This window comes from Dermacentor albipictus, chromosome 1 (genome assembly GCF_038994185.2).
Source record: "Dermacentor albipictus isolate Rhodes 1998 colony chromosome 1, USDA_Dalb.pri_finalv2, whole genome shotgun sequence".
In the NCBI taxonomy this organism is placed as follows: domain Eukaryota; kingdom Metazoa; phylum Arthropoda; class Arachnida; order Ixodida; family Ixodidae; genus Dermacentor; species Dermacentor albipictus.
The window spans coordinates 406,782,609-406,809,696 of record NC_091821.1 but is presented as its reverse complement, the minus strand read 5'-3'; the positions used below and the strand labels follow the sequence as shown (position 1 = coordinate 406,809,696).

The 27,088-nt window shown below is 42.7% G+C and overlaps 1 protein-coding gene across 3 annotated transcripts; it reads left to right on the top strand.

Annotated features, from left to right (window-relative positions):
- Positions 1–1,317: 1,317 nt before the first annotated feature.
- LOC139054698 (cobalamin trafficking protein CblD) lies at positions 1,318–25,465 on the top strand. 3 transcript variants are annotated; one of them, XM_070532146.1, is made up of 8 exons: positions 1,318–1,442; positions 2,021–2,055; positions 2,165–2,297; positions 3,752–3,975; positions 5,761–5,848; positions 8,345–8,481; positions 21,317–21,403; positions 25,145–25,465. In XM_070532146.1, the coding sequence occupies exons 3-8, from the start codon at positions 2,165–2,167 to the stop codon at positions 25,346–25,348; spliced, it is 873 nt and encodes a 290-aa protein (XP_070388247.1). In that variant the 5' UTR covers positions 1,318–1,442; positions 2,021–2,055; the 3' UTR covers positions 25,349–25,465. The 3 variants fall into 3 exon arrangements, with proteins under 3 accessions (XP_070388247.1, XP_070388248.1, XP_070388249.1); XM_070532147.1 differs by lacking the exon at positions 1,318–1,442 and adding an exon at positions 1,463–1,580; XM_070532148.1 differs by lacking the exon at positions 1,318–1,442 and adding an exon at positions 1,540–1,682.
- Positions 25,466–27,088: the final 1,623 nt, after the last annotated feature.

Genomic DNA, 27,088 nt, shown 5'->3' with positions numbered 1-27,088 from the left:
CTGTCATTAAAAGCTAAATCAAGCGAGCAGCGCACGAGCTCGCGCTGCAGCGCGATTCGCACCTACATTACTGCGAGCTCATATGCATATCATCAGTTATTTATCAGTTGCTAAAGGGACAGATGGTCGCTTCTACAGTGCAGGCATAACTATAGTACTTGTCGAGTGGCATGCAGTCAACAAAGATGCAGGAGGCCCGCCGTTTCGCGGCATGCCGAAAGACCGCTGCCGTCGCGGCGCGTACGATCGTGCGCTCGAGCAGTTCCGTACACATGATGCCGGCTTATCGCTGCTGTGAATTCATTTATAGCAAGCATTTCCTCGCGTTTGTGCGCCTGAATCTAGCAGCGTGCAAACCTTACCTGAAGTTCAACTTCGTACGCGACTCGCTTGCGATTGACACCGCGCTAAAACTTCGCCGCTTATTTCTTGAACGGCGTGCACGTATTCGGCGTTGCATAAGTTATTGCCTTTACGCAGCGTGCCACCCCTGAAAAAAATCTTCGGCGCCCGATATTCGCTGCAAGCCGTGGTACAACAAAACCGAAAGTGGCGAGTCCATATTATAAACGTGCTTTCCGAAGCAGACGACCGAGCTTGGTACTACCGGGTACTACCCAGTTGAGAACAGAGGACGCTTTTTAGCACTATTCTCGCAGCGCCCCCTGGGCAATGCAAGAGCCCCATTCCAGTGTCGCCCATCATGGCTCGATCTCGTTTCGGTTTCGCGCACGTTTCCTGTTGCAAAGGAAAACAAAAATGCGCTTCTCGGGCCGCTCGAGCGCAACCAGCTCGGTACGCGTCGGCGTCTCGTGCAGCAACTATTCGCGCAACGCTTCATATTACGTAGATGTCAACTACAATTGAGTCTGCCAAATTTATTAGTCATTTTGGATCGTATGCTTTTATCGCTTTTTCTAACGAGGTATTCTTATTGAACGATTGCAGTTATTTCTTGTGGCCGCCTGTTACTGCTCACAATGTTTCTGTTCTATTTAATTATGTAATGCAGTAACTGAACGAAAAATTAGTGCGTAGGGTCATATGTAGGGACAAAGCGAAGGCACCGTAGGGTCATGTAGGATTATTTTCGGCTGTCGCATAGGGTGGAATGCGCCGGACACGGCGGACAAGTTCTCGAAACCGAAACACAAAGAGAAAAGACCATAAAATCCCATTACATGCAGTTCTCTTGTGTATTTAAAGCAAATAAATGTAGTTGATGTGCTTAGCAGCATTTTAAAGCAATAAAGAATCAAGGTAAAGAAAAAAAGTGCGGACACCTGCTCAAGTTGATGCTTGTGGCGGCATCTGCAGTCGTAAAGTTATAATGCTAAGATGAGGGAAATTCCAGTCCTAGCGGCGAGCAGCGCAGCCTACAAACATTGGTGTTGCAGGGACGTCACTAACCTGCGTACGTGATCGCTAAAAGGTGTTTATCGGTAAGCAAACTGCTTCCAATGTCACGGATGATGTAATTACTGGTGCATGCTCACTGTCGTTGATGTTTTCATTGGGTACTGCATGTAATCGAGCCGTCTTCAAAGCAATTTTCGAGGACACGACCTCGTAGTGAAATGATGGGTTTAAGCTTAGGATGGTTTCATTTGTGTTTGAGGGCCGTGCTAAACACTTTTGTCATCTCGAAAATAGCCTTCCTCACTGATTTCATTACATTCCTGGTACGAAGGCACTAGTTTTTGGCACGCTACGGTGCCAAATCCAACGTACCATACACTGTTTTGATCACCGTCTACTAGAGACAAACTGTAACAGCAGTGATATCAACTGAAGCAAGACTGCGAGTCGGCCTAGTTGGAACAAATTCATCTTGAAACTTATTGTGCGCAACAAACAGGGACGAAGAATAGAAGAAACACAAGGACAAGCGCTCGTCCTTGTGTTTCTTCTATTCTTCGTCCCTGTTTGTTGCGCACAAAAAGTTTCAAGCAGTGATATGACTTGCTACAGTTGAGTTGTTGTGCCTTACGAATACGTTGTCTTTTCCCTCTTTTTGCAGTAATCAGTTTATCTTGATTTAAATCCCCGCACAAGGTACGTGAGTTATACTTCGTCATGTTACGAACTTTCCGATCGTACTGTCCTGTGACATTTTGGACCATCCCCCTTTTTTTTTCTCTAAGCTCGGCCGTTTATCTTTCAGATGCATCGGCTACCACGAAGAGTTGTTTATTGTCAGTATCGAAGTTCTCTTAGGGCGCAGAGTCACAAAAGGTTCTCTTCAAGTTCGTCTTCTAGTTCACTTGCGACAAAACCTGTTGGGAACGAGACGAAAGGTAGGATCACAAATTTCTCAGCCAAGCACTGTTAGAGTCACTTTCTGCTAGTCGTTCTTTTCTTTTTCATGAGGTTAGTTTTATGAGAACTTAGGTGTTTTCCCTTTTCTTTGAAGCTTTGATTAGGAGTTGAGTATACTTGAAATAATTAGTGTTGTATTTTTAATCTTTTACTGGGTCTTAAAAGGTTAAGGAGTTGTGCTTTATTTATGAGCAGGTGTATTTTTACCTTTGTTAGAAGCTTTCAGTAGTTCGTGCAGCACATTGCCCTAGTCTAACTGCCTCAAGCTGCCAGAAGGTATTGGTCTTTGATGTATTCATTCTTCATGTGACATGTAAACTATTGTTGTGACTCCTGCTAAGTCCTGTAAACAAAGGTGCCGAGATCTCACAGGTACTATGTGCATCATATAACTAAAGGAGTGATTTGGCTGGAAATTCTTTTACCAGCTGTGAAATTCAGTCATTAGAACTTTGTGATTTGTCTGTCTGTACAAAATCATTTGTGGTGTGCTGGTTTTTGCATTATTGCATGTTTACTCATCGTATTTTGAAAAATAAGTCTATGTGAGATGTTCGTGCTAATAATGCAGCTACCAATTTGGATCATATTATGTTTCTGAATATCGATGCACTTGGTGTTGACTGTGTAGTATTGATGTTCAGCAGAAAGCGGCACAGCTTGGTTATAGATCTCTGGTGGTACATGCTGATGGTGTTCCTTTGAGGGAACATTGCTTATTGAAGAATTTTTTTCACTGTTTGAGGTTCAAATGTTGGTGCAGTTTTGTAAAGAGAATATCTGTCAATATAGTAATTTCAATAATAAATATTTCAAAGAAAATATGGATGTCTATTCTTAATGGAGATGCGTTTGGAATTGTGGTTCTACTCAGACATAATGTTGGTTAGGAAACTAAGCTTTATTGAAAGCATTATTGCACTTAATTGAGGCCGAAAACAAGTCTGCTGTGGCAGGTGGGATGTTTTCATATAGAACATCTGGCCATTACAGAAACATGTGATAAAGGCTGCTTGTTGAAGTCTATAAATAACCAAATTGTGCATGCTTAAAAGGGCTAAGTGCCCTGTAGTTCTTGCTTTAATTTGTGTGCTTTCTTCATGGGATCAACCGTAACAGATGGCAGTGGTAAGTTGCATGATTTTTATTTTTCATGGGGATTAACAGGTAAGCGTTCTTGCATAAAAGCTTTATATTCAGTGAATGTACTTGCCGGAACATTGCTATACATTTATGCGCTGCTTGCTGAATAAAATGGTGCTATCAAGTGGAGGTACACATACTGTCACTGGTGTTTGTTTTGTGGTGTAATGAGCAGTCATACAGAGGATTTGTGTGCCTTGCTAATTGCAGGTTGCAGTGCACAGGTAGCCAGATTCAAGCTCAAAGCATCTTGGCTAAAACAGAACTTGTCATCTTTCTTCATTTCCAGAGGACCAGGGAGCTAGCACCATCCGTAATGGACGTGAGATCTCGCTCTTTGGGCCCAAGGACTTGAGGGTGCCCCTTCCAGGGAATGTAGGTGTGGTGCCAATAGACTTTGGCGTGGCCCCAGTGGCACTTGAACGTCCCAAGACATGTGATGTGCTCTCAAGAGAGACAAACTCTGACCGGTACCATAACATTTTGGCGCAGTTCCTGAGCCCGCCGGAAGAGGTGAGTAACACACTTGTTCTTCCACACTGCATTGTGTTTCAAACATGGAATGTTCAAGGGTTGTTCTGGGAATGCATCACTTAGCATATTCATGTTAACCTTGCAGCATGACACAAGCTTTTTTATATTTAAGGCTGTCATGTATTCATAGCAACGTTTACATGACTGTCGTGTTCACTAATGTTTTAATTTGAATAGGCTTGTGGGGTATCACCCAACAACTTCTTTGTATGTTGTAATGATAGCATAAATATCTATTCACACCGATAACTGACAGAGGTTGCGCAATAAAGGCAGGCTCTCATTTCTTGTGTTGAGTTCCCAAAATGACTGAGAAGCTTTGAAGAAGAGGTACTGTTAACTCGGACAGCCCAGAAAGTGCAAGTGCACAAAGCCTGGGTTGTGCTCTAAGGTTTTGTCAAGGATGTTGGTGGACACAAAGAACTACTCCCTGCAGCTTGAAGAAAACCTCCAAAAGTCTTTAAGGTTGTTACTGATAGCATAGAATCCAAGAACATGCACACTTTTCTGCCCCTTTTTATTTATTTATTCTTATTCCTCTTCTCTTAGACTTGATAAAATTTAAAAGAAACATGCATAGCCTGAAACAGTCTTGGACTGCTGTTTCATTTTTAGGCTGTCTCCACGTATTTCGATAGTGATCTTGCAACCAACTTGGAATGATCTGCTGTGTCAGCTCAAATTCTGAAAGATCTGTCCTACACATTTTGCGCTGATCCTTATCTGCTGGTTGGTTCAGCAGCTTTGTGACTCCAGTTACAAAGCTGAACAGCCGTGCAGTGAGCGACTGACCCAAGGCTGTCACTTTTTGACCGAAGTGAGCATTTGCAACTAAGCCAGTCGTGTGACCTCCACAACTCACACAAAACTTCGCTGTATATAGGTTCCAAGGTCTGCTGCATTTTTCTTCAGTTTAGGTCTACATTTATGGCTCTTGCTTATTAACTGCTTTGGACAATAAGCTTCGGTTATATGTCACAGTTATAACCCAGCCTTGCGAGTGTCTCTTAAAGGGGCCTTGAACCACCCCTCAGGATTCGTGAAGGAACATAGTCTGTGTGTAGCATACGCTGTTGTGAACATCTTGGCCAAGTTTTGCTGTTGTACGCGGTGCGTGAAGCTTGCTAGTGGAGCACGACGACACCTTCTTCTCAAACACTCTCTTATCAACAGAAGCCTGCCTCCTTACTCTCTCCTGGACACTTTATCTTGTATCCCATAGGTGGCTACTATTGCTAGCTGCTGTTGGCTACGTGGGGTAGATATTGCGGCTGCTGCAGGGTGCCGCCATGAGTCCACTGGCTATGCGCCCTGTGGCCTGCTGAGGGCAATGTTTGGCTTATGTTTAGTGCGTCGTAGGCACCAAAATTGGAAGTGGTAGCGTCAACGTTAACATCCAAAATCAAACTTGAACTGCGTGCCATGGTGACAGTTAGATGGCGGAGCGTTGTGGGCGGGCCTCACTCTGCTGCAGCCTTTGCAGTGCATAGCATTGCAGAATGAACAGCAGAACAATAGAGGTCGTGTTTGATTGTTAATATCTCTGCTTCCCCTAAATGCATTGAAGTACTTTTTGTGGCAAAGTATTCTTGAAATAGCCGATTTTTACTCCGAATGTCTCTCTCCACTTCGATAAAAAGTGGTTCAGGGCGCCTTTAAGAGAAGTGTGCAGGAGTCAGACTTATGTCTTGATGACTTGTAGTAGATATTTATACAGCACCCTCACTGTAACTTACTTTGTCTTACGTACTTTATTTTTTTCAGCTCCTGAGAGAGGCATTTGGCGGGGTTCCTGGCCCACCTACTATACTTGAGTGCAATGCTCAGGACTGTCCAGACCTTCTGAAAAAGGGCAAGTGCAAATCAGCTTAACATTCTAGGGAAGTGAATGAGAAGAAAGGGAACCGAGGGGCTAGGTTTTTATTAATCATATCATAAGCAGCCAACAAACAAAGACACCAAGGACAACATAGGGGAAATGACTTGTACTTACTAAATGAATTCAAGAAATGATAAATTGACGGAAATGAAAGTGGATGAAGAAACAACTGGCCACAGATGGGATACGAGCCCACGTCTTCGCATTACGTGTACGATGCTCTTACCAATTGAGCTACCACAGCACCATTTTCTCATCCACTTTCTGGGGTATTATGTTTTTACTACCGGAACTAATCCTGGGAGTGTTAGCCAGCACCACCAAACACAAAACATAAATTCCCAGTAAGTGGACGGGAGAACGGCGCCGCGGTAGCTCAATTGGTAAGAGCATTGCATGCGTAATGCGATGACGTGGGTTTGTATCCCACCTGTGGCCAGTTGTTTTTTAACCCACTCTCATTTCCATTATTTATCACTTCTTTAATTCAATTAGTAAATACAAGTAATCTCCCCTAGGTTGTCCTTGGTGTCTTTGTTGGCTTCTAACGATATTTACACGTGTACTTGTCTATATTTATCGGGCAACCATGTTTCACTGCCTAAGAAATGTCATCGCAGGGCGCAGGATGCGACCGCATGTATGGGGAGTTTCTGGAATGTTATCGATGGTTCCATTCGCAGTCTGTCACCGAACATTGTGTAATCTGATTGCATGTATGCGCGACGCGAATAGTGTAGAACTTTCTGGAAGACATGCCGGTCCCAGTGATTACTGTGGAACATTTGACGACTGATGTATAAAAGCTGGCGTGCTTGACCCGCTGATCAGATTTTCGCCGATCGCTGACTGTGTTCACCGCTATCGTTCTTTGAGTGTAGCCTGCTTTTGAGGGCACAAGTTCACCCAATAAAACGCTAGTTTCGTTAATCACAGTCTTGTTGCCTTCTTCACTGTCACTGCTATGTGACAATATGATTCTAGGGAAGTGTTGGGCATCTGTTGTCGTGTGCTCTTTATTCAGTGGTGACTAGTAGTAGCATGGAGGATGGGGGCCCTTTCAGGTTATACGGGGAAACTTCATTTGTACATGTCATACAACTACATGACGTGCTATGTAGCTCTTGTTTCACAGAGGTCACAACCGAGTGTGCTGTGTGGCTCTAGTGCAGCTTGTACTGCAGCAAGTATTGCACCGTGGTTACCTCTACATGCATTTGTATAGCATGACAGGAAACGTGCCACCCTGTTGTATTGCCCAAAACATTGTTTTCAGTGGGTCCTGAATGCAAAAACTTGTAGGAAGAGCTGGTTGCAGTTGTAGAATATTATCATGGGTAGATTGACACTTTCATTGGACATTGCACACATGTATTTCTTAAGGTCAGCTTGATATCTCAGATTATTTCTAGATGCCAGCGAAATTCTGTTTATCTGGGCCTAATTGTGGCCTGGCACATACTTTTACGGATCGTCTTCAAAGTGTTGCCGTGTGGGCTCTGCGCCAGTCACCACAGCTGAACTACCACAAGCAGGTGCTATTCCACAAAGTGGGGAATATAAATTTCTGATGTTGTCAAGTCTGGGGCTGTATTCTTAATTCATAATCCTTTAATTGATATTGCTACACACCTGTGGTATTTGATTGTTTGAACGAGGCGCGTGGGCGCCACCACTCGAGAAAAGAAGAGGAAGAACAAACTGGGCTCGCGCTGTGAATCTAACTGGTCAGTGCTGACCGGTTAGATTCACAGCGTGAGCCCAGTTCGTTCTTCCTCCTCTTTTCTCAAGTGATGGCGTCCACGCACCTCGTTCGAACAATCAAATACCACACACGTATAGCAATAGTTTCACTTTGTGTGTGATGTAATGGTCCATGCAACGCTTCACTAGGCCAATTTGTATACTGTCACTGTACTTCACAAGTATCTCACATGAAAATTGTAGCTATAGAAGTCGTGCCACTCCTTCCTTCACATGCACTTTCACTGGCATAGCCAAGAGTACTGGCAAGAGCTAAGATTTCTATCCATAAAATTGATTGATTGGGACATTTGCCTCCTGGCCTCCCAATCTTTGCAATAAAGCGCCTTTATTGTCCTCCTGGCAACATGAATGACGTCATGTTTTGCCATGGAGAGCACTACACCTGCCAACAAAAATGGATGAACATGCAAAGAGATGTGCATAAGAAGCTTCTCTACATGCTGCTCAGACACCTCATCTGCTTCTTACTGGGCACAAACAAAGAAAATCGGCCTTTTCATTTTTTTAACACATGTAATTTCTCCTCCACTATCACCCAGTTTGACCAATATTATTTCCAATGTTGTGTGACTTTGCTATAAGTGAACAGTTGTCCCATCGAGCCTTTCGTGTAATATGTCTTGCGTAATTGTTATTAGTGAACAGTTCGTAATTTTCGTTCAAGTTTTTGTGTAACTAACGTGTTTTGTTTCTCCATATCAGACTTTCAGGACCTGTTTCCTGCTAGAAACATCTTTGGTGACCCGCTCACTGTCATCACCTTGACCCAGAAGACTGAAAATGACATGACTTACTGGAGTGAGGATGTGGATATAGAGAGGGAAGAGCTCACAGGGCAGGTATGTTGTTAGCTCTCTGGTTGTATGCTGGTGTTGGGGTCCTTAACCACTTTTTATCAAAGTTAAGAAATGCATATAATGTTAAGGTAGAGTATTCCAGAAATACTTTACAGCAAAAAGTTCTTCATTGTGTTCAGCAGAGGCAGGTTTATTGGCAGTCAAAGATCGCCTTTGATCCCCTTTGTTGTACTCTCGGACCTTCTTCAGTGCTTTTCACTGCGAAGGCGACAGCCAAGTTGGGTGGTGCCAACAGTGCTTCGCCTACTTATGGTCACCGTGGCGCGCAGTTCAAATTTTATTTTGGATGTTCACATAGACGTCACTACTTCTGATTTTGGCACCTATGATGTGCCAAACTCGGATGTTATTTCTCTGCTTGTGGTTCAGTCCATTGTCTCTCATCCCTTTGCTGTGCTATATTGTACTAGATAGGTACGCATGGCTATTCTCACACCGTGGGACATGAATAGCACATTTCCTTTCACATTTACCTCTATGACAATCACGCACTTTCTGAGGGTCAAACAAACTTCATGATGATGTTCGCTCATGCGAGAACGTCGGCAGTGCGCATATCAGTTAAGTGATGGATGCGGCACTCTGGACTTGCATTGAAAGGATTCCTAACGTAAACAGCTTTGACCATGGTGGCTACACTCCTCGAGGGTATGCAACTTGGGAATCAGAGGACCTGTTTGTCATATGTTGGCATTCTGGCCTTTACTTGCGTCGCCCACAGATACCAATTAGAGCACGCTGTTATCCTCAGCGAGATGCTGCTAGCTCAGCGAGTGGGTTCGTCAAGGCGCCTTGTGGAGGCCGCGGTATCTACGTTATGCTGCAGGCGTAGTCACGCATCTACATGCAGCTGTAGTGGCTAACTATGTGCACGGCAGGGCTGGAGTGCGCGCTCGTGCTTATGTGCTCCAGTCTGGCCGGGCTACGTGGTGCAAAACAGTTTTGTCCTGCATCAGATTGATTGATGCGTAGTAGTTGCACCCAAATTGCACATTTTGCACAATAGCTCAACATGAAGCGAAGTCTGCCAAGGCATCTAGTCAGGAGCGGACAGGAGTGAGCGTGCATGTGTGCATGTGCACAAGTGTAAGTGTGCATGTGGCCTGACCTTAAGTTTTGCGTTGTTCAAGGCTAGTTTATGTTAAAGACTTATCAAAATGAGTGAGACCCAACTGCCATGACAATGATAAGCACAGTAGCGAAAGTTTCATTCCTACGTGGGCATGCACGGCCGATTCTTAACAAATGAAAGTAAACCTTGTGCGATAGTTATAATTGCGGAAGTACGTAATTCTTACTGAAGTTAGAAATGGAGTTTTTTGCTTAGTTCAGCCTGTTCATTAAAAGGGCCCAGAGCCACTTTTTATTGAAATTGAGAAAGGCGTTTGACATGAAAATAGGCGGTTTCAGAAATACCTTGCTCCAAAAATTACTTCAATGCGTTCAGCATAAGTGGAGTTATTGGCAATCAAGTACGGCCTCCCCTGTGCTCCCATTCCTTCTTCTATGCCTTGCACCGCGAAGGCAACAGCGCAATGCGGCGTGCCCACAGTGCTCTGCCTTCTAATTGTCACCTTGGCACGCAGTTCAAACTTCATTTTAGATGCCATGACTTCCGATTTCAGTGCCTACAACAGGCTAAACATAAGCCAAATGCGGTTGTCCTCAGCGAGCCGCAGTGTGCTTAGCCAGTGGGCTCGTAGTGGCGCCCCGTGGTGGCCGCAGTGTCTACGCTGTGTAGCCGACTGCAGCTACCAATAGCTGCAGTCGGCACGATAAGGGAATGATACAATAAAGCGTCCCATCACAAAATAAGGTGTCCAGAAAAGAGTGAGGACAGGGCCTTCTGCAGAGAAGAGTGCGCTTGAGAGAAAGCTGACTTCGCGATCTGCTTGCAAGCTCCACGCACCGTGTACAGCAGCAAAACTTGGCTCAGATGTTCACAGTAGTGTGTACTACCCATGGGCTACGTTATTTCACCAAGCCTGAGGGGTGGTTCAGGGCACCTTTAAGCTGTGTCAGTAAATATGCACAGTAACAGTAGGAAGAAGCGCACTGATCCAATCACCCTTCTTGGTTTAAGTCAGCTATTGGCCAATAGCAGCCGCGTGTGGGAATCTGCTACAGTAAAACGTCGTTAATTTGACCCGCATTAATTCAGAAAATCGGATAATTCTGACTTGTTCTCTGGTCCCGGCAGGCGTACACATCATTCAATGCAATCACTCTTTCGTTAATTTGGACAACTGAGCTCCGCAAATGTGCAGTGCAAAAAAAAAAAAAAAATGGTGCTAGCAGCCAACTGAAACGAAGCAGCAGAGCCTGCATCACTATAGTCATCAGTGGAAATTGTGTCTGAATGACAGCAACGACAGAATGACGTATGCCTATTGGTGCCTTTAAAGCCCTAATTTTTGCGTTCCCTGCTGTGTATAACACCGCATTGGCTGCAGGCCTTCATAATTGCACAGTCGCCATCCACAATCCTGTCGGTAATTACCACAGCTTTGTTGACAGCGGTTGTGGCCATGAATAGTTTCGTTTTGAATCAGTGCAAGGCTGTCGAGGATGAAGAACACCGGCTACATCACAATGGTCAGGTGATCTGTTGGTGATCAGCTGACTGAAGAAAAAATAATCGGGTTGTGTGCACGGTAGTGCAAAGTGCGTCTCAGATGAAGGCTCGCTTCATGACCGTGCTATGAAGGAATTCGCGTGGCTTTCGTCATTGTGATGAGAGCTTATCAGTCACGAGACGACGAGAATTGCATCTTCTGAACTGCTTTTGTGTGAAATAGAAATAGGATTTGCTCATTCATTCACTAAATATAAGTGTATTGATGTAGTTAGAATGTTTTCTTGATACCCTCAATAATTGAGCATTTGGTTAATTCGAACATTTCTTTCAGTCCCGTGAAATCTGAATTAACGAGGCCTTACATAGCAAAATATGGCAGCCCCAAAGCAAGTGAGGAGAAGACTTCTTCCGTTGAAAAGAGAGTGCTTGAGAAAAAGATGACTTTGTGGTCCACTTGGGAGCTCCGCGTGCCGCGCACAGCTGCAGAATTTGACTGAGATGTTATCAGCAGCGTATGCTGACTGTGTTTTCTTTTTTATCGCCATGCCAAAGGAGTGGTTTAAGATGCCTTCAATGCCTTTCATAATCAACGTAATGGGGTAATGGGGCGTGTTTGATGTGCTGCATGTGGTCATTGTTTTGCAATATAGCAGCATAATGTAAATGGTGTTTTTAACTTTTGTTGCAAGTTGAGATGCCATTTTGTCTGCGGAATGGTGCACTGCAAAGAGCATCAATTACAATATTCTAAATATCTGATACAGTCGAGTCTCGTTACAACTGACCTTGATAATCCGACAAAAATGCCATTTTATGTGAAGTCCATAATATCCGGAACGCTCCACTTCTGAAACTTTCGTTTCAATGTCTAACAACTTCATTGCAAAGAGTGGTTGACAAACGTCCAAAGTAAACAACAACAAAAAACAAAGTTGCAGTTTTGCCCGATAGGTGAACCATCGATTGTGGTAACAAATTAAACAAGATAAATAAGCACGGCAGCAGCAGCAAGCAAATTGACCTTGGTGCTGTCTGTCACTTCAACGCAAACTAAATGTCGAAGGCACAGCAGTTACAAAGCTACTGACACTGGACGTACTTTGTCCACATCACAGATTGCATTGAAGATATGGCAACCGCCCCGGTGCGCACTTTGTCCACATTGCAGATCGCTTTCAAGATGCCGCGGCCACGCCGCCAGAGGACCGAAAGAGGCAGCGCGTTTCCGCCCCACCTTCCTCCCTCATGCACGCGATATTGAACCGCGATCATCGGCTGACCCTCACAAGTCAGTTGTCAGTCCGTGTCGACATGGCAAAAGTCCTCGTTCTTATGCGCCCAATTTTGAAAAATATTGCCGCTAATTTCGTCTGCTGTAGCCGATAGTCGGTTATAAAGCTGGTCTGTTAAAAGCAAACTTCATTGCATTAACAAAATAGATTTATATCTTTACCTTTGTATCCAACAGTCTGTTGTACGCGGGTCCGTTGTAATGAGCATAGAATGTATTGCAGTAACTACAGTATATACCCAAATAATATGCAAAGGGTAATTTTTAGGGGTCTGTCAATACTCTTATAATAGAAATATGAATCAAATAATGAATGTATGAATAATTCTATTTGCAAGTCAAACATCTGATGTGTTCGGTTTTTCGAATATTCGGTGAAAGACTTGGCTGTGGTCAGTGCCTTGGCACATGCATTGTTCCTACTGTGCGCAATCTCTGTCAGTACAAGGTTCGTCCAGATTGACAGGATCGATTGAAACGATAAACACGACACGGACAGAGGAAATAACAAAGCAGTGTGCATGAAAAGCATGAAAGCATGTGTGAATATCAGGCTGATTAACCCCCAGAAGGCACGCAGATCGTATCGAATATGCATGTTCATGCATACAGATTTGCACAATTCGGAGCTTTCTTCCCAATAAGCTCATAGACGAACTTGGCACGCATGCTCGTGGTAGCTGCCAGCTGGTCGCCCATGGACATGAACGTTGCTTCAATGGCCATCAGTCTAACCCGTACGCATGCTCTAGCAATCGATTACTGATCAGCCACCCCTAGAAACATATTAATGGCAGGCTCTCTGTGACCGCTTGCAGCCCGTTATCACATCAGCCGGCAGAAAATTTTTGTCGCTACCATACTGTCTAGCATATTAAGCCTAGTCAGAGCTGTGTCGTCGACTGCTGGTGACTAAGATTATGGTTTGGTGCCGAGTCAACGCAGATCTATAACAGCAGTTGCACTGCTCTCAGAAAGCCAACAAACCACTTCATCAATAAATGTGTGTGTGGGATGACCGTAGTTTGCGGCCACCATCTGTGCAACAATGTACGGTGGCTTTCTTGTTCCAAACGCAGTTCGTAAGCACACATCGTTTTTTTTTTTAGCTTAGAGCAACCCGTTATAAGACTAGCTTAGGATTTACACGGCAGGCTCAAAAATGTCTTGTGATTAGTATCAATTTACACAGACAGCAGATTGACGCATATGGAAAGGAAGAGAAGTGGGGGGGGGGGGGGGGGGGTCGTGCAATCTTACTGCGGGCCTCCTGATTTGAGAACCTATGACAGGCACCAAAAGACATCAAACACGACTGTGAAGACGTTCCCATTTTTTACTATCGGGACCGACTGTGGTTGACCTGTGCTGTGCCAAAAGCAGTCTCTGCTTTTGAGCGGAGAAAAGCTGAGCTGACAATAACTTACAGAAACCACCTGCCATAAAGATGGAAAAACCCTTTTGTTTCCTGGAAGAAAACTAATGTTCATAACTTTCTAGGCAGTTGATGATTGCCATTAAGCACAGTATGGTCTACGAATAAACTGAAAGCCTCATTAGTATTCCGGACAACATAACATCACTATTTCTTCAGCTTCACAGGAAATAAGCACTTGATCCTACTCAACAGATATTCTATAGATAAAAAATATTTTCCAGGCTTTCATATATGACCTGTGCTGTTATCAGTGCTGGCATACTAATTTTGTATTTCCTTTAATAAGAGTGTACCATACTATACGCCTTGACTCATAGATACCCAAGTTACTGACAGCTTGCAACATTATTGTTATGTAATGTGAGTAGACTCCTGAGCATGTGCAGCATGGTGTTTTCTTGCACAAAATTTGGAGCATGAAGCTTAAACTTTCTGATATTCGATTTGATATTCAGCTCTGTTTTCTTGATTTGATTCAATATTTGATTCGCAATCTTCTATTTGGTATTCACACACCTCTAATTTTATGACTGCGAAAAGATAAAAAAATAACTTTTATCCTTAATAATATGTATCATGAACATTTAGTGCACTTTGATAATATTGCTTTCTTGAAGCTGCGTTGCCTGCTCATTCACTTTCCTTAGACTACGCATTGTCAGAGAGGTTCACACAACGGTGGTCACCTGTGCCACTCCGAGCATTCAATATTCTACACTTAAGGACATTCAAAACAAGTGCGCTAACGTAATGATAAGCCAGCAAAGTTAATAAAATTTATTATCCAGTGCATGCTGGATTTCGGTGCTCATTGCAAGGCTGTAATGCTCTAAACGAATGAACACAAGAAATTGTGGTAAAAGACATGGAAGTAGTCTGTGTGTTCCATACCATAAGTGCTGCAACACCATTCGAAGTAGCTCACTTGCGGTGAGTGTCTGCCAGTGGAGGTTGATTTGAGCAACTTTGCGTGGTGCGATAACTATGCACAACTTTGCGATAAAAATGCTACGTGGTGTATGTCGCATTTTTATCGCATGACGTTGTGCATAGTGCTGCCATTGTCTGCTTACACTACGTCATTCGTATATCATTACGATGATTACTCTTCCTGAATAGTGGTCTCCATCACGTTTTCCTGCAGTAGCTGGATGTTCACTTCAAGGCACAGAGAGCATTGATACTTAACGTAGTCATAGGCTGCCCAGTCTTCCTCACTTTCTTAGAAGGCTTTTTTTTTCAGACTTCAGAAACTTCATCTCTTCCTGCTTCTTGCAAAAAGCACTTCTTTCTTGTTGTTGCGAGACCCACCTACTCTCTTCAGTCACTGTGAACTGAAACGTCAAGTTAAATTCGGCAGTCTAAATTGCTCACCATTTGCTGCCTCCACAGAGCTGCCGTCGTGTAGCTTGGTAACAAACAAAGACACAATGGTCAAGAGGTCATTGGCACAGCCTTGCCGAATGTTCTGGCGCAGCAGGCACGGCTGTTTGAGGTTTCAGTTTTTTGTTTACATCGCAAGGACTGTTGATGATCATAGGTGCCTGCTACTTCGCACCACATTTAAAATACGTAATTGTACTAGGTGCTCAGCATAATGCAAAAAATCTTAATACCTGAATGGAGTATAAAAGGTAGATTATGCATGTCAAATTCTGGTAAATAAACCTCGCATTATATATGGGTTTTCATGGTATTTCTTCAATTTGTTAGAACAAAGCTGATTATGTGATGAATGAGATCTGAATGCTTTTAAGAATTTGCAGTATATTCTTGTGGTAGGCAGGGCAGCTTTTATAAGTGCTTAGTGCTGCTTCTGCATAGTTTAGGAGGAACACCGCAATTTCCAACCCTTCCCTCCAAAAAAGAAAAAAAGATTATTTTCAAATTGTAGCAGTTTTAGGCTCCTTGACTATTCGAGAAAATACCAAAAATATTTTAGCTTCATATGTGCAGTAGAAAAGTTTACATTCATGTTTATTCACACACTAGTGACTTCTCAAACATGAGCAAATCGTCTGTAGCTGCCACTTCATAGTGAATTCACAATGTGAGAATAGGCTTAATCACAGTGCAGGTATTAGTGTTGTAAAGGTTGATTCCTGCACTTTTTCCAAGCACTAATGAACTAACAAAATTGCAGCTGCGATTTGCGCATGCAAAGCCTCTGGAGAATCATTTCATGCAGTGCATGGCTGTGCATGTTCAACTTACTGATGATTTTCATGAACCATGGCTGTTCTCTCCAGTGTCTCGGCAATCTCTCGTGAGCATTTTTTGTTTGTTAGGAAAATGTCCAGAAAGTTCTCGCAATGGCACTGCATTGGAAATGGTGCTGCTTCGCAACAGCAAAGGGTGGCAACCAACCGAACGCATATCATCCTTGTTGTGTTTGACAGTTTCTAGCCCACCTCGATTGGTGCAATGCCATCGTGGAACTTTTTATACTGGAAATTTTGGATGAATAAGCTGTGTGGCTTTCTAGGACAACGGCAAAAGCAATTTGATGGTGTTCAAGTGAAAGGTAGCATTCTACAGTAATGTGGCAATGCATATCGATGTGAGATTGTGGGCAGCTGCTGTGGCAAACAACAGCTGAGTAGCTATACCGTTTTGTGAAAGAAGCCGCTCTAAGAAAGTTTAAAGAGTGCTCAAGACGCTGGGAATAGGTTGTGGCAAACACAACTAGCCATCTGGATAAGAGCAGCAGGTGGTTTTGCTTGTTGCGGAAGTGCATTCAAGAGCTTGAAAGTGTCGCTAGCAAAAAAATAAAAGGAAGAAAAAAAGGCTGAAGAAATTGCCGCAGAACAATGTACAAGATAAGAAAAAAGGACCCAACACTTACTTCACCGCAACTCTAGCGGCCACAGATGCAATGAGAGAAAATAAGAACGGTGCACTTGTTGATCTTCGACGGCATTTTTTTTTTTGGTTTGCATATTTACATCAAAGCTCACATTAGCAAAAGCTATAGTTTTTATATTGTGCGAGATAGACTTCTATCAAGTGCATTTTCTCAGTTGGAGTGCAAGCAGAGTCCAACTACTGACTCAAATTTAAACCTTTTTTCTTGCATCTTAAACAAAAACAAAGTTAGAAATTGAAAGCAAGGTGGAAGTGGCAATTGCACTTTTGCCATTTATGCCTTTCCTGTTTTCCCAAAAAGTAATGAAAAATAATAAAGTAACTCCACAGACCCATACCTTGAGCCTTGCTAATGTTAATTTGGCCTTGCCGAGGTAGACAATATTGATTAAATTATCCAACTGGTCAAATTAATATAAGGGCAATAAAGAATGTCTTGACGCAGTACAGTCGACTCCCATTAATTCAACCTCACTTTATTTGACTTTTCACTTAATTCGGATACACTGGAAAGTCCCTGTGGGAAACCATACGTTGGGGCCTATAGAACAAAAATTTTAGTTTGAATGTGTAATTCTCCTGCTACGGCTTTTTGGACCCCCACTGGCACCTCCTCATGCATACAGTGGTTACTAAAAGCTTGAAAATCAATAAATTGAGCAGACAACACTACTGCTTCCCTAAGTATGAAGCTGTTTTAGTGGCTGACGCTATTTCAGTCCTTTAAGTAATCCGTTCCTGTTTATTTTGTGTTATGTCATGCCCCCAACATGCAAGGGCTTGAAGCCACGTAACTAGAGTTCTGCACTCTTCAGTGCAGGCTGGAGGTCGTGCTTCAAGAGTAAGATGCAAAAAGACTTCACAGCCTACTTCATGCAATAAAAAATATTTGAATTAGTTCATTTTGTCACCGTTTGCTAATTGTTGCTTTTGGATATTTTGACGAAATGTCGTGGTCCCGTAAGGGTCGTATTATTGGGAATGGACTATTTGCCTGATTCTAATGTACCCTCAGATGTTATGTGCACCCAGACTGTATGGGTTCAATGTTGAAAACAATGTGCCCTCAAATCTAACGTGCACACAATTTTATAACAAGAAAAATGTAACATGTCTCCAATGTAGCAGTCAGAAAAAGATGCAACCTACTGAATTTACCTTCATAGAATGGAGATTTATCGACACTTAATGTCTATCGCTGCGACTCTGCCACTATGGGCGAACACAACATGTCATCTTCCGCTGCATTTTCACTGTATTTGAAGTTTAGCATTTCTTAAATGACTCGGTGACCATTGTAAACTGGAGCCCACATCTGTGCTGTCGGACCCGTTAACTTAGTACTAAAATAACTTCTCTTTTGCACAAGCTTACTTAAGAAAGTGGCACACCGCCATTGCTACCCTAAGTGAAAACTTGTTCTTTCACCACCACCAACAATGGCAATGATCCTGACTCTTACAGTAGGCTGTTGTCAATGCTGCAAATGTGGTTTCAGTATCATATCCAAGTGTGATATGCAAGAAATTTTAAAACTTATTTTATAAAAAGAAGGTGCATGTTAGAGTCGGGTAATTGTGGGTAATCAACAATTGTCATTTGCTGTTTTTGCTTGAAACTTTGCTGAGAGCAGGGCGAAAATCGCTACGTATTTTTGGCAGAACATAGCATAGTGTTGCTAAAGCAGATTCTGCAGCCATTGCAATTGCGATTATCGTCACCATTCGGATTGGGCGTGTGCGTACGGACTTAAGTTTGAATCATCTGGCGAGGGCCAACTTCAGGTCTGAAATATCAGAAGTGTTGTTTTGGAGAAATGTATGTCCGATGTCTGGGACTTATGGTCAGGATCGAATTAATCAGAGTCGAATTAACGAAGTTGTATAGTATTGCATTGTTGCGTGGTTAAAGATGAGGCTGTTTTCTTATATTTGCATATATATATACTTCCTTGTCACAATTCAAGTACAAAGAAGCTAAAATGTATGTTACTTTTGGAGTGGTATTATTTGTGACTAACCCTAGTGACTTGGACCTCAAAGGAGTCATGTCTCCTCACCAAATTTTTTGTGATAATGAAATTTTACATAATGTTTGGTTAAGTTGCTCTAAATAAGGCCTCCAATTTTCAGTAATGCTTTGCATTCTGGGTTTGTGTCCGAACTTGAACACAAGTGTGTCCCCTTGAAGCAGTTGTAATGATTGTAAGCCAAGTTGCCCAGAGAAGCCACTCTGATGAGACTTGCTGCACCCACTTTGAACCACTTGGTACCCACTTGTCTCTGTAATGTCGCTTGACTGTTACATTATAATTTTAAATATACCTTTGTCATCATGAGGAGTACACATAGAATTTACCCTGGCTTGTTAGCTTTCATTCATTGATTCTATGCCATGTAATACAGCTCTTACTGCTCATAATGGCGGCTGAACTAGCATGCCATCAGGTAGGCAAAGTTTAAATATTGGGTGCCCGTATACATTGCATCGAACAGACAAGTTGTCGTGCTGTGAAGGTGTACAAATAATTGGTCGGCAACTGTAGATGGTAAATATAGCATATTGGAGCAAGAAGAGTAAGTTTTGTAGGTGTGTTTAAGCTTGCACGTGTTTTCTATGTAAAGGTCAGTGCAGACTTTTTTCATAGCTTTGGGCATATCATCCCAAATAAATTTGATTTCTCCAGGGAAAGGAGAGGTTGCTTGGCACGTACGTCCTCATGACATTCTTGCTGAAATACACAGTAGTAAGCTCTGTTCAGTGAGGTCATGCCCTGCAGTGCAGAGCGGCTCTGCAGTGAAGCAGGATTCATGTGTAGGTCTGCTTGTTTTTGAATGTCCTTTTGACTGTGCTTTTATGTGGTCTCGTGTGTTGTCCTGAACTTGATGCAAGAAGTTGCACATTAACTGTTTCTGTTAAAGTTGCATTGCGCCAACAGAAGGGCCTGTAATGAAATATGTTGCATATTTTGGTAGAAATAGTGTTATGTGAGCTTCATTTGTTATGCTTTTCGTGTCATATTTGCAGTGAAATATCTAGAATAAGCACGGGACAGTAGTGCTACTGGTTGGACAGCTAGCTATACATTAGAACTTATGGAACAATGTGGTGGTGGTGTGGCATTCATGAAATAGTGTAAGCTAGGAATGTTGAACCATGCAATAAATTTAACATCGTAGCGTTAAGGACCCCGTGTTGCAAAAAAATCTGGTGTCCCGCATCGAGGGTCGACCGTCTTTTCACGAAAAATCATTCCATACCACGCATACCTACTAGTCCTCTATCACCAAAGTTGCTCATACCTTGTCTTTCATTCTTTAGAAAGTTATTCTTCGGAATTTTGAGAATTACAGCCCACAGATAAATGTCATGGAAAAAAAAAAACACCCACCATGCATACCTTTTATGTTAGGTCTTTTCAGACTGAAATATTAAAAGTGCAAAACGTTAACAGGAGATCGGCCCACACAAGAGGCCGCGCTTCTATCAGAAAGCTTGCCTTGGTGCATAGCATTCAGCGCCAGCGTTTCCCTGTAAACATTACGTTTACTTAAGCTGCAGTTGCCGGAAGCATGAAAAGCAGTCAAGAATCTTTCTATGCTTTTGAGTTCCACTCTTAAAGGCAAAGCTAAAGTGTCTTCTAAATTTTTTACTGTACTTTTATGAATATGTTACTACAACTTTAATGTGTAGGCTTTGTTAAAAACTCTTACACTTTAAGAAGAAAGATTACATTATTGTAATTGTAACTGCATGATGCATACAGCAGCCACTGCTTATTGTATGCACAAATACTTGTCGGAGCATTTTGAATGCTCGTTCGCTTATTATCTCATTACCCATGCACTAACAAGAAGAGTTGGGACCCCAAAAGTAGGAGTGGTGTTCTGCCACATTGCACACAAAGTGGGGGGGCCTGCTTCATAATACTGTGTGACATGTTTGGGTGATTATCAGTCAAGATCAGGTGCTTGGTGGTCAAGCATAGTGCATTAAGTTACTGCCAGGGCATACATTCACATGAAATCTAGATGTGCATGGGGACCTTGCTTGTGGATGCATATCTATTCTTTATGGGGATGTATTTGTTACTTTGTGTGTGTTTGTGTGCACATCATTTTATAATCATAGCACAGTTCTAAATACAGCCTCTGACAATGAAGGTTAGTAAATGAGTGAATGACTGAAATGCGTTGACAGTTTACATGAAACATGAACTAGACATTCCAAGCTATAGGTTGAATTGCTTGGATTGTTTTGTATGAAACATGCCGTTTATGCATTGTTGCATAAGTAGGTGTGGCTGCTTCATTCACCATATTTCATTGTTAAAGGTTGTATAATGTGAATTGTACTCTGAGGCTGGCAGTTGCTGGGGAAAACTTTTGCGTAAATGTGGTAATTCAGGTCCACGAAATCATGCCTTGAAATACTTCTTGTTTTGTATCATCATAGTTTCCAGAAGAAGGTTGTAGCGCCGAAAAAGACAACACGTAGACCATCACATAGACCAACACATTTTCGACGCTACAACCCTCTTCTGGAAACATGCACTGACTAGCCCCCCAACAAGTATTACTCAGTATCGTCAGACTTGCCAGGCTTTACCATTCAGTGTTTAATCACTTATTTTCTATATCTACAGTTTGTGATGACGGCCCGGAAGATATGCAGAGCCCTGCAAGAGGCTGGGTATTGGGCTGACTTCATCGATCCGTGTAGTGGAAGGCCAGTAAGTTGTGCTGAATGTTTTTTGCATTGACGGAAGGTACCACCATCCTATCAATGTACACACATGAGAAACTGGCTACTAAATGTTTGACTTTCTTTCAGCACACAGCGTAGAAATTCTTACAAAATAAATTGCTACCAAAAGCCATTTTAAAGGTTTTACAAAATGCGGCTGGATTCAGTTTGTAGCACCTCATTACATAGCCATCAACCACGTAGAAATAGAACTCTAATGATACCACTACACATCAACGTTAAACCGAGATATAAGAAACACTAAGCATTCTCAGAACAATTTTTAATGTCTTGCAAAAGAAGTCAAGTCGATGTTGTGAATATATTCATTGGCAGTGTATCCACACTAAGCATTCTCAGGACAATTTTTAATGTCTTGCAAAAGAAGTCAAGTCGATGTTGTGAATATATTCATTGGCAGTGTATCCGTGACACATGGAATGTTCATGGACACAGTTGACGAGCCAGTGCTGCTGGTTGTGGACATGAGCACCGAGCTGGGCATGGTTCCTAGTGTCTGTTGTCTTGGGTGTCATTGGGGCTGAAGTGGGACCCTGACCTACTTCATGCTGCTCCAATTGCGTCAATCTGTACCAACTGGATTTTGTTGCTTTGTGCTACTCCAGAAAGGTCTTTTTTTTTACCTCAGTTGAGCCATTGCTTCACCACTACATAATTTCGACTGTGTGAAAGTTGTGAAGCTACTGCAAAATACAGTACAAAACGTAGCAGTGCTGCATTCATTGGGCTGCATTCATTCATAGCATTACAGCAAATGAGACAGCCATTGTGGCAGCCGACAGAATCTAATTCAATGCTATTTTTACTCGCCAACCGTAAGGCTACAATGGGTTAGGTGGCTGGGCTGGCTCTTGTGACTGCATGATCAATGCAAGACCTGTACACATCGAGGGGTGGTATGTTATGGTGCTCTGTAGACTAAATACCAGTAAGCACTGCCCACTACTTATTCCAGTGGGTTGCTTGCAACTTTATTGCACCGTATGACTATCTTCAAGCTTAGCATCAGGTTGTATAAATGTGCGCACGATGATTGGCTACCAGGCCAGGGTTCATGCCCTTTGTCAACTATTTCTTTGGTAAAGCTCGTAGTAAAGAAGTTGAACAAGAATGAGCAAGCGGCCTAGCCCTTACACATTGTCCTCGAAGTCATATCAGTGGTGGAATAAAGAACATTATGTGCTCGCAACACTGATTATGATTCATGAAAGAAAATTGGAATTTCAGATTGTACAATTTGGGAAAACGGTCCTGCCTTATAGTCAGCTACATTAGTAAATTACCCATCGCAATGCCAAAAAAAAAAACTACTCATACCATGGGAAGAGGCCTGGTAAGCCAGAAAATACACAAGAGCGAAAGGCATGTACTACGCAGTTTCTTCACTAGCTTGCCATGACGTCACGGATTTTGGTGACAACTGCTTGGGCTTAGTTTATGGTTCATTGGTAAAGTTGGATTGCATTGTATTCTAGAAGAACCGAAGGCTGAACTTAGCAAATTTCAAGAACATTTACTCAGCCACAATAGCCTAAATACAAAAAAGTGTGTTCAAATTCATGCCATTATTCTGACGTACCAGTGCTGGGCTTTCGGCAAAAAATTTAATAAATGGAACTGTGACATTAATCTTCTCTTATGATAATTCAATTCTTACCGTGAAATTGAAGAAAATTGCTTTTGAAAGAATATCTTGTCAGGCTAATATTATTTGGTGTTTCTATTTGGTGTTACTTTAATGTTTGTTATCTTGCACAGTTCTGCTCAGCACAGCTGGCAGCATGGAATGTTTAGTGTAGGCTTGCCGTTGCTGACATTGTGTGTCACAGCAGGTCAGTTATTTTGTTCCTGGCTTTTATGATGAAATGATTATGTAAATTTTCTTTCTCTGTGTGTGCTTTCATGAAAGTGGAAGAAACCTTACACCTGCTCTGAACACAGGAGTAGGTGCTGTCGTGATCGTATATTGGCCCAGCAGCACCAGTCGTTGACCCATGTCACTGGGCTCAAATATGCAGCCCCTTTGTGAACGCTTTCTGGTATCAGTAGAACTGTTGTGGTTGCGGCCAAACCAAATTACCAGAGGTCCAGAGGTCTCGACCCTGTAGAATATTGTCTTCTATCAACATGCCACAAGTGGGGACATCACAAGGCAGTGGTGTTGATGGCAGCCACACCCTACATATACCCGTCCAGTTGCTCCCTGCACACCTCCAGGTAGGGTCGAAGTGGCCTTTCCCCTGTGTGGATGGCCCTGTGGTTGCCTCTTCGTGTCCAACCCCTCACTGCACTGGGGTGCTTGACCTGAAGAGGAGGAAGGCTCCTTTCCCTTGAAAGTGGAGCAAGACAGTCATTGTCGGTGATTGGACTGTGGCATCACATGACTGGTGGTCTCTCCTTCCAGTGGTCCGCTGGCTAATAAAGAGAAGGATGCAAGAAGCAGTGTGTGTGACCAGGCTGGTTGGTAACCCATTATAAAAAAAGTGCAACAGTGGATGGAGGACGGAAAGAAAGAAAGAACAAACACAAGTGCTGCGTTTATTTGTTCCTTCTTTCCATCCTTCCACGGTTGTAGTGTTTTTGTAATGAGGGAAGGTGATTTAAGACCTGATTGTCACTTTCTTAGAGAGGGCTACAGCGTGAGACTGAACTGATCTGAACTCATCTCATCTTATTCCCATGTTCTTGTAAGTACATCTCAATATATTTTTGTTTTAATATGTCCTCAGTGTCAGGCCAAGGCCTGCGGTCTCTCTATGGTGGTGTGAAGCCCCCTCTCTTTGCACCCCAAGTCACAACAGTGCTCCAAAAGTAGATCCAGCCTGCTGCAATGGCTGCTCCAAAATGTTGAAGGGCTTTCCTGCCAATACTATTTGTAAAGGCCTTACTTGCAGCTGGGAACACAGCGTTAGCATGTTCTCTGCTCATTTGCACAGGAGCTCATGCTATGACTAAAAAGCTTCTTATTCTGCCAAGGATCATTTTGTCCTTAGAGATTTTCACATTCCGAGCCACACATTCTTCATTTTCTTCTTTATTCTGGTGCTTCTGTCTTTCTATCTTTTTTTTTCTTCAGGACAGCTACTGTCTAATGGTTACTGCTTACATTATGCTGGCCTTGCAGATCGCACTTGACGGGATCAAAGCGTCCGCTGTCCAGCTAGATAACAAGTCAAATGCAGTTGAACATTTAGAACAAACTTTAATAACACTAAAAAGGTTAAAAGATCAAGTTAAGAACACAGTATGTCCAGTTTTCCAGTTTGTCAAAAAGTGATCCTTTCTATAGGGCTGATGGAGCGAGTCTGGCTATTCCGTATTTTTCTAACCATGGTTTCGATCCCCGTTGTCAACCTTCAGGCCCAAGAAACATCATCCAACACCTCGAAGTGGTGTTGCTGGGTCACTTCTTGGAACCTAAGTGGGGGAGTGGTTCTTTTTTCTCGCACACAAATTGAAGTTGGTGCAGGGGGGGAGGGGGGGGTTCAGTGAAACAGAAATGAATAAAAGAAAGGAAGGCTTGTTCTGCCCTTGAAAAGAAAGTCCAGCGACACGTTCATGATGCAGCTAGAACTGTCATCAAAGTAATTCTTAACTTTGTGATGCTTTAGGATCACTTATTCTGGATAAGTGCAAGTGGTTAGTTTGTATATATGTTACTTACTCTAATCACTATGTTTCTGTTTCTATTTTGTTCTTTACGCAGTCACTGGGACCTTACACCAATGCAACACTTCTGGAAACTGATGAGCGTTATAGGCACTTTGGATTCACCATTGAAGACCTTGGGTGTTGCAAAGTGATCACTCATCATTTGTGGGGTTGCAATGCCTTTGTTGGCTGCTTGTTTACAAATGCTCCTGCTGACAGCCTAGAAGTACAGAAGATACTGTGTGAGCATAACGAGTGACTGCTGGTGTGACGCTGCTAAAGGACATATAAATATTTGTACATTTGCTGGCTGGGCGCTCTATTAGAAGTATGCACTCTCGCAAGAACAGTGAAAAAAATAAAACTATTAGGAACACCTCTGTGTTATTTCTCTTTTTTTGTGTGTGTTTGCCAGTATTACACTAGATGGGCCGTGTGCAAAGAGAGAGCAGCTGCATGTAGGCATTTTCAAAGTACTTATAGTAAAGGCAGCATGCAGCCACATGGAGTGTGTGGTCTGCCGCATTCAGTCTCTGCATATATGCCATTGGCATGCATGCCTTACTCAAGAAGTGACTGTGATGGAGATTGCATGCCATAAATAAAAGACTGGACCAACACGCCCATTGCTATCATTCCCACTTGACATATTTCATTACAACTGCTAACGAAGGTAGTGGGCTCAAGTATTGACCAGGACAGTAAAGCTACTATACAAGTGTAGAACAGAAGGATGCCCAAACTATGAAACAGAGCTGCTCATTTCATGGGCAATGCACACGTCTTCAGCTCAACATTTCATAAAATCTGCGACAGGCACTATAATTTGTTTAGAGAGAATATCCAGGTATTTGCTGCCTCACCATATGCAATAATTAAGTGTTTCAACAACAAACAGTGATGTGACATGAATATAGGGCAGCTGCACTTCTTGAATTGCCAATCACTTCATATGGATAATGGATCCTTGAGGTCATTGACCATAAAGCGTAAAACCTGCCTAAGGCATCTTCATAACTTGCACCATTAGTGCCTTTCACCTATTGATCTGAGTTAACACAGTCTGTATTCTCTTGGCCGAAATAAAAGTGCAATGCACCACAAGCAAATTACATTGATACACAGTCGCTATACGTACAGGAGGTTTTAAACATAAGCCGGTACAGTGCTGCAATGGGACATGTTGACAATAGGAGTCTTGTCGGCTTTCTTTCAGTCGCTATCGTCGGGCTTCTATTGGAAAAGGGCAAGCACAGTCACTTCAACAGGCAGGGAGCCTTTCTGGAGTGTTGATATACCTATCACTATAGTTTAGTAATTGTAGAAATGCAAAAGTAACAAAAATATGTAAAGTGCTTTGTACCTGTATCATCAAAATCTTTGCTCATAGTTCCTACTATGTATTTAAGCTGGACAGAGCTACACAGGGAGATGGGCTTGTCTTTGTAAAGGTCCTGACGAAGGTCCTCTTGGCAAGATGTTGGCTGCAGAGACATTCCTAGTTCAACCACGATTGATCACTGTTTTCAGGTTAGGTTACTGTCTGGGACTAGCTTTAGGAGCCTTAACCTGGTATGAGATCAGCATCCCATCAAGCATTAAGCGACCTTTTCAGTTCCTCAGTATGACCGGGGAAAGCAGTGGACAGTCATCGAGAAGAAACTCAAAATGCATTAACATCTTGAGCATAAACTTGTTTCTTAACTTTTGTGTGCATGTCTTCAATTTCTGGGGTCTCACTTTCTAAAAAGTTGTTTTCTCTCTCTGGGCGCCCTTGCAAACTAGTAGCCTCCTAAACTATAGGCTACCAGATCAGAGATTCAGGATGCCGAAGATTGCTGAATACCGAACAAAAATTGGCACGTTGCATGGGTGTGTTTGGTTAAACTGAGAGACACCCTTGCCAACACCACGCCATTAGCAAGGCAGCTTGGTATGCTCTTTCACAGTTCATTTCTTGACTTTCAGTTTTTCTTGCTATCCTCCACTTGAGATGGAT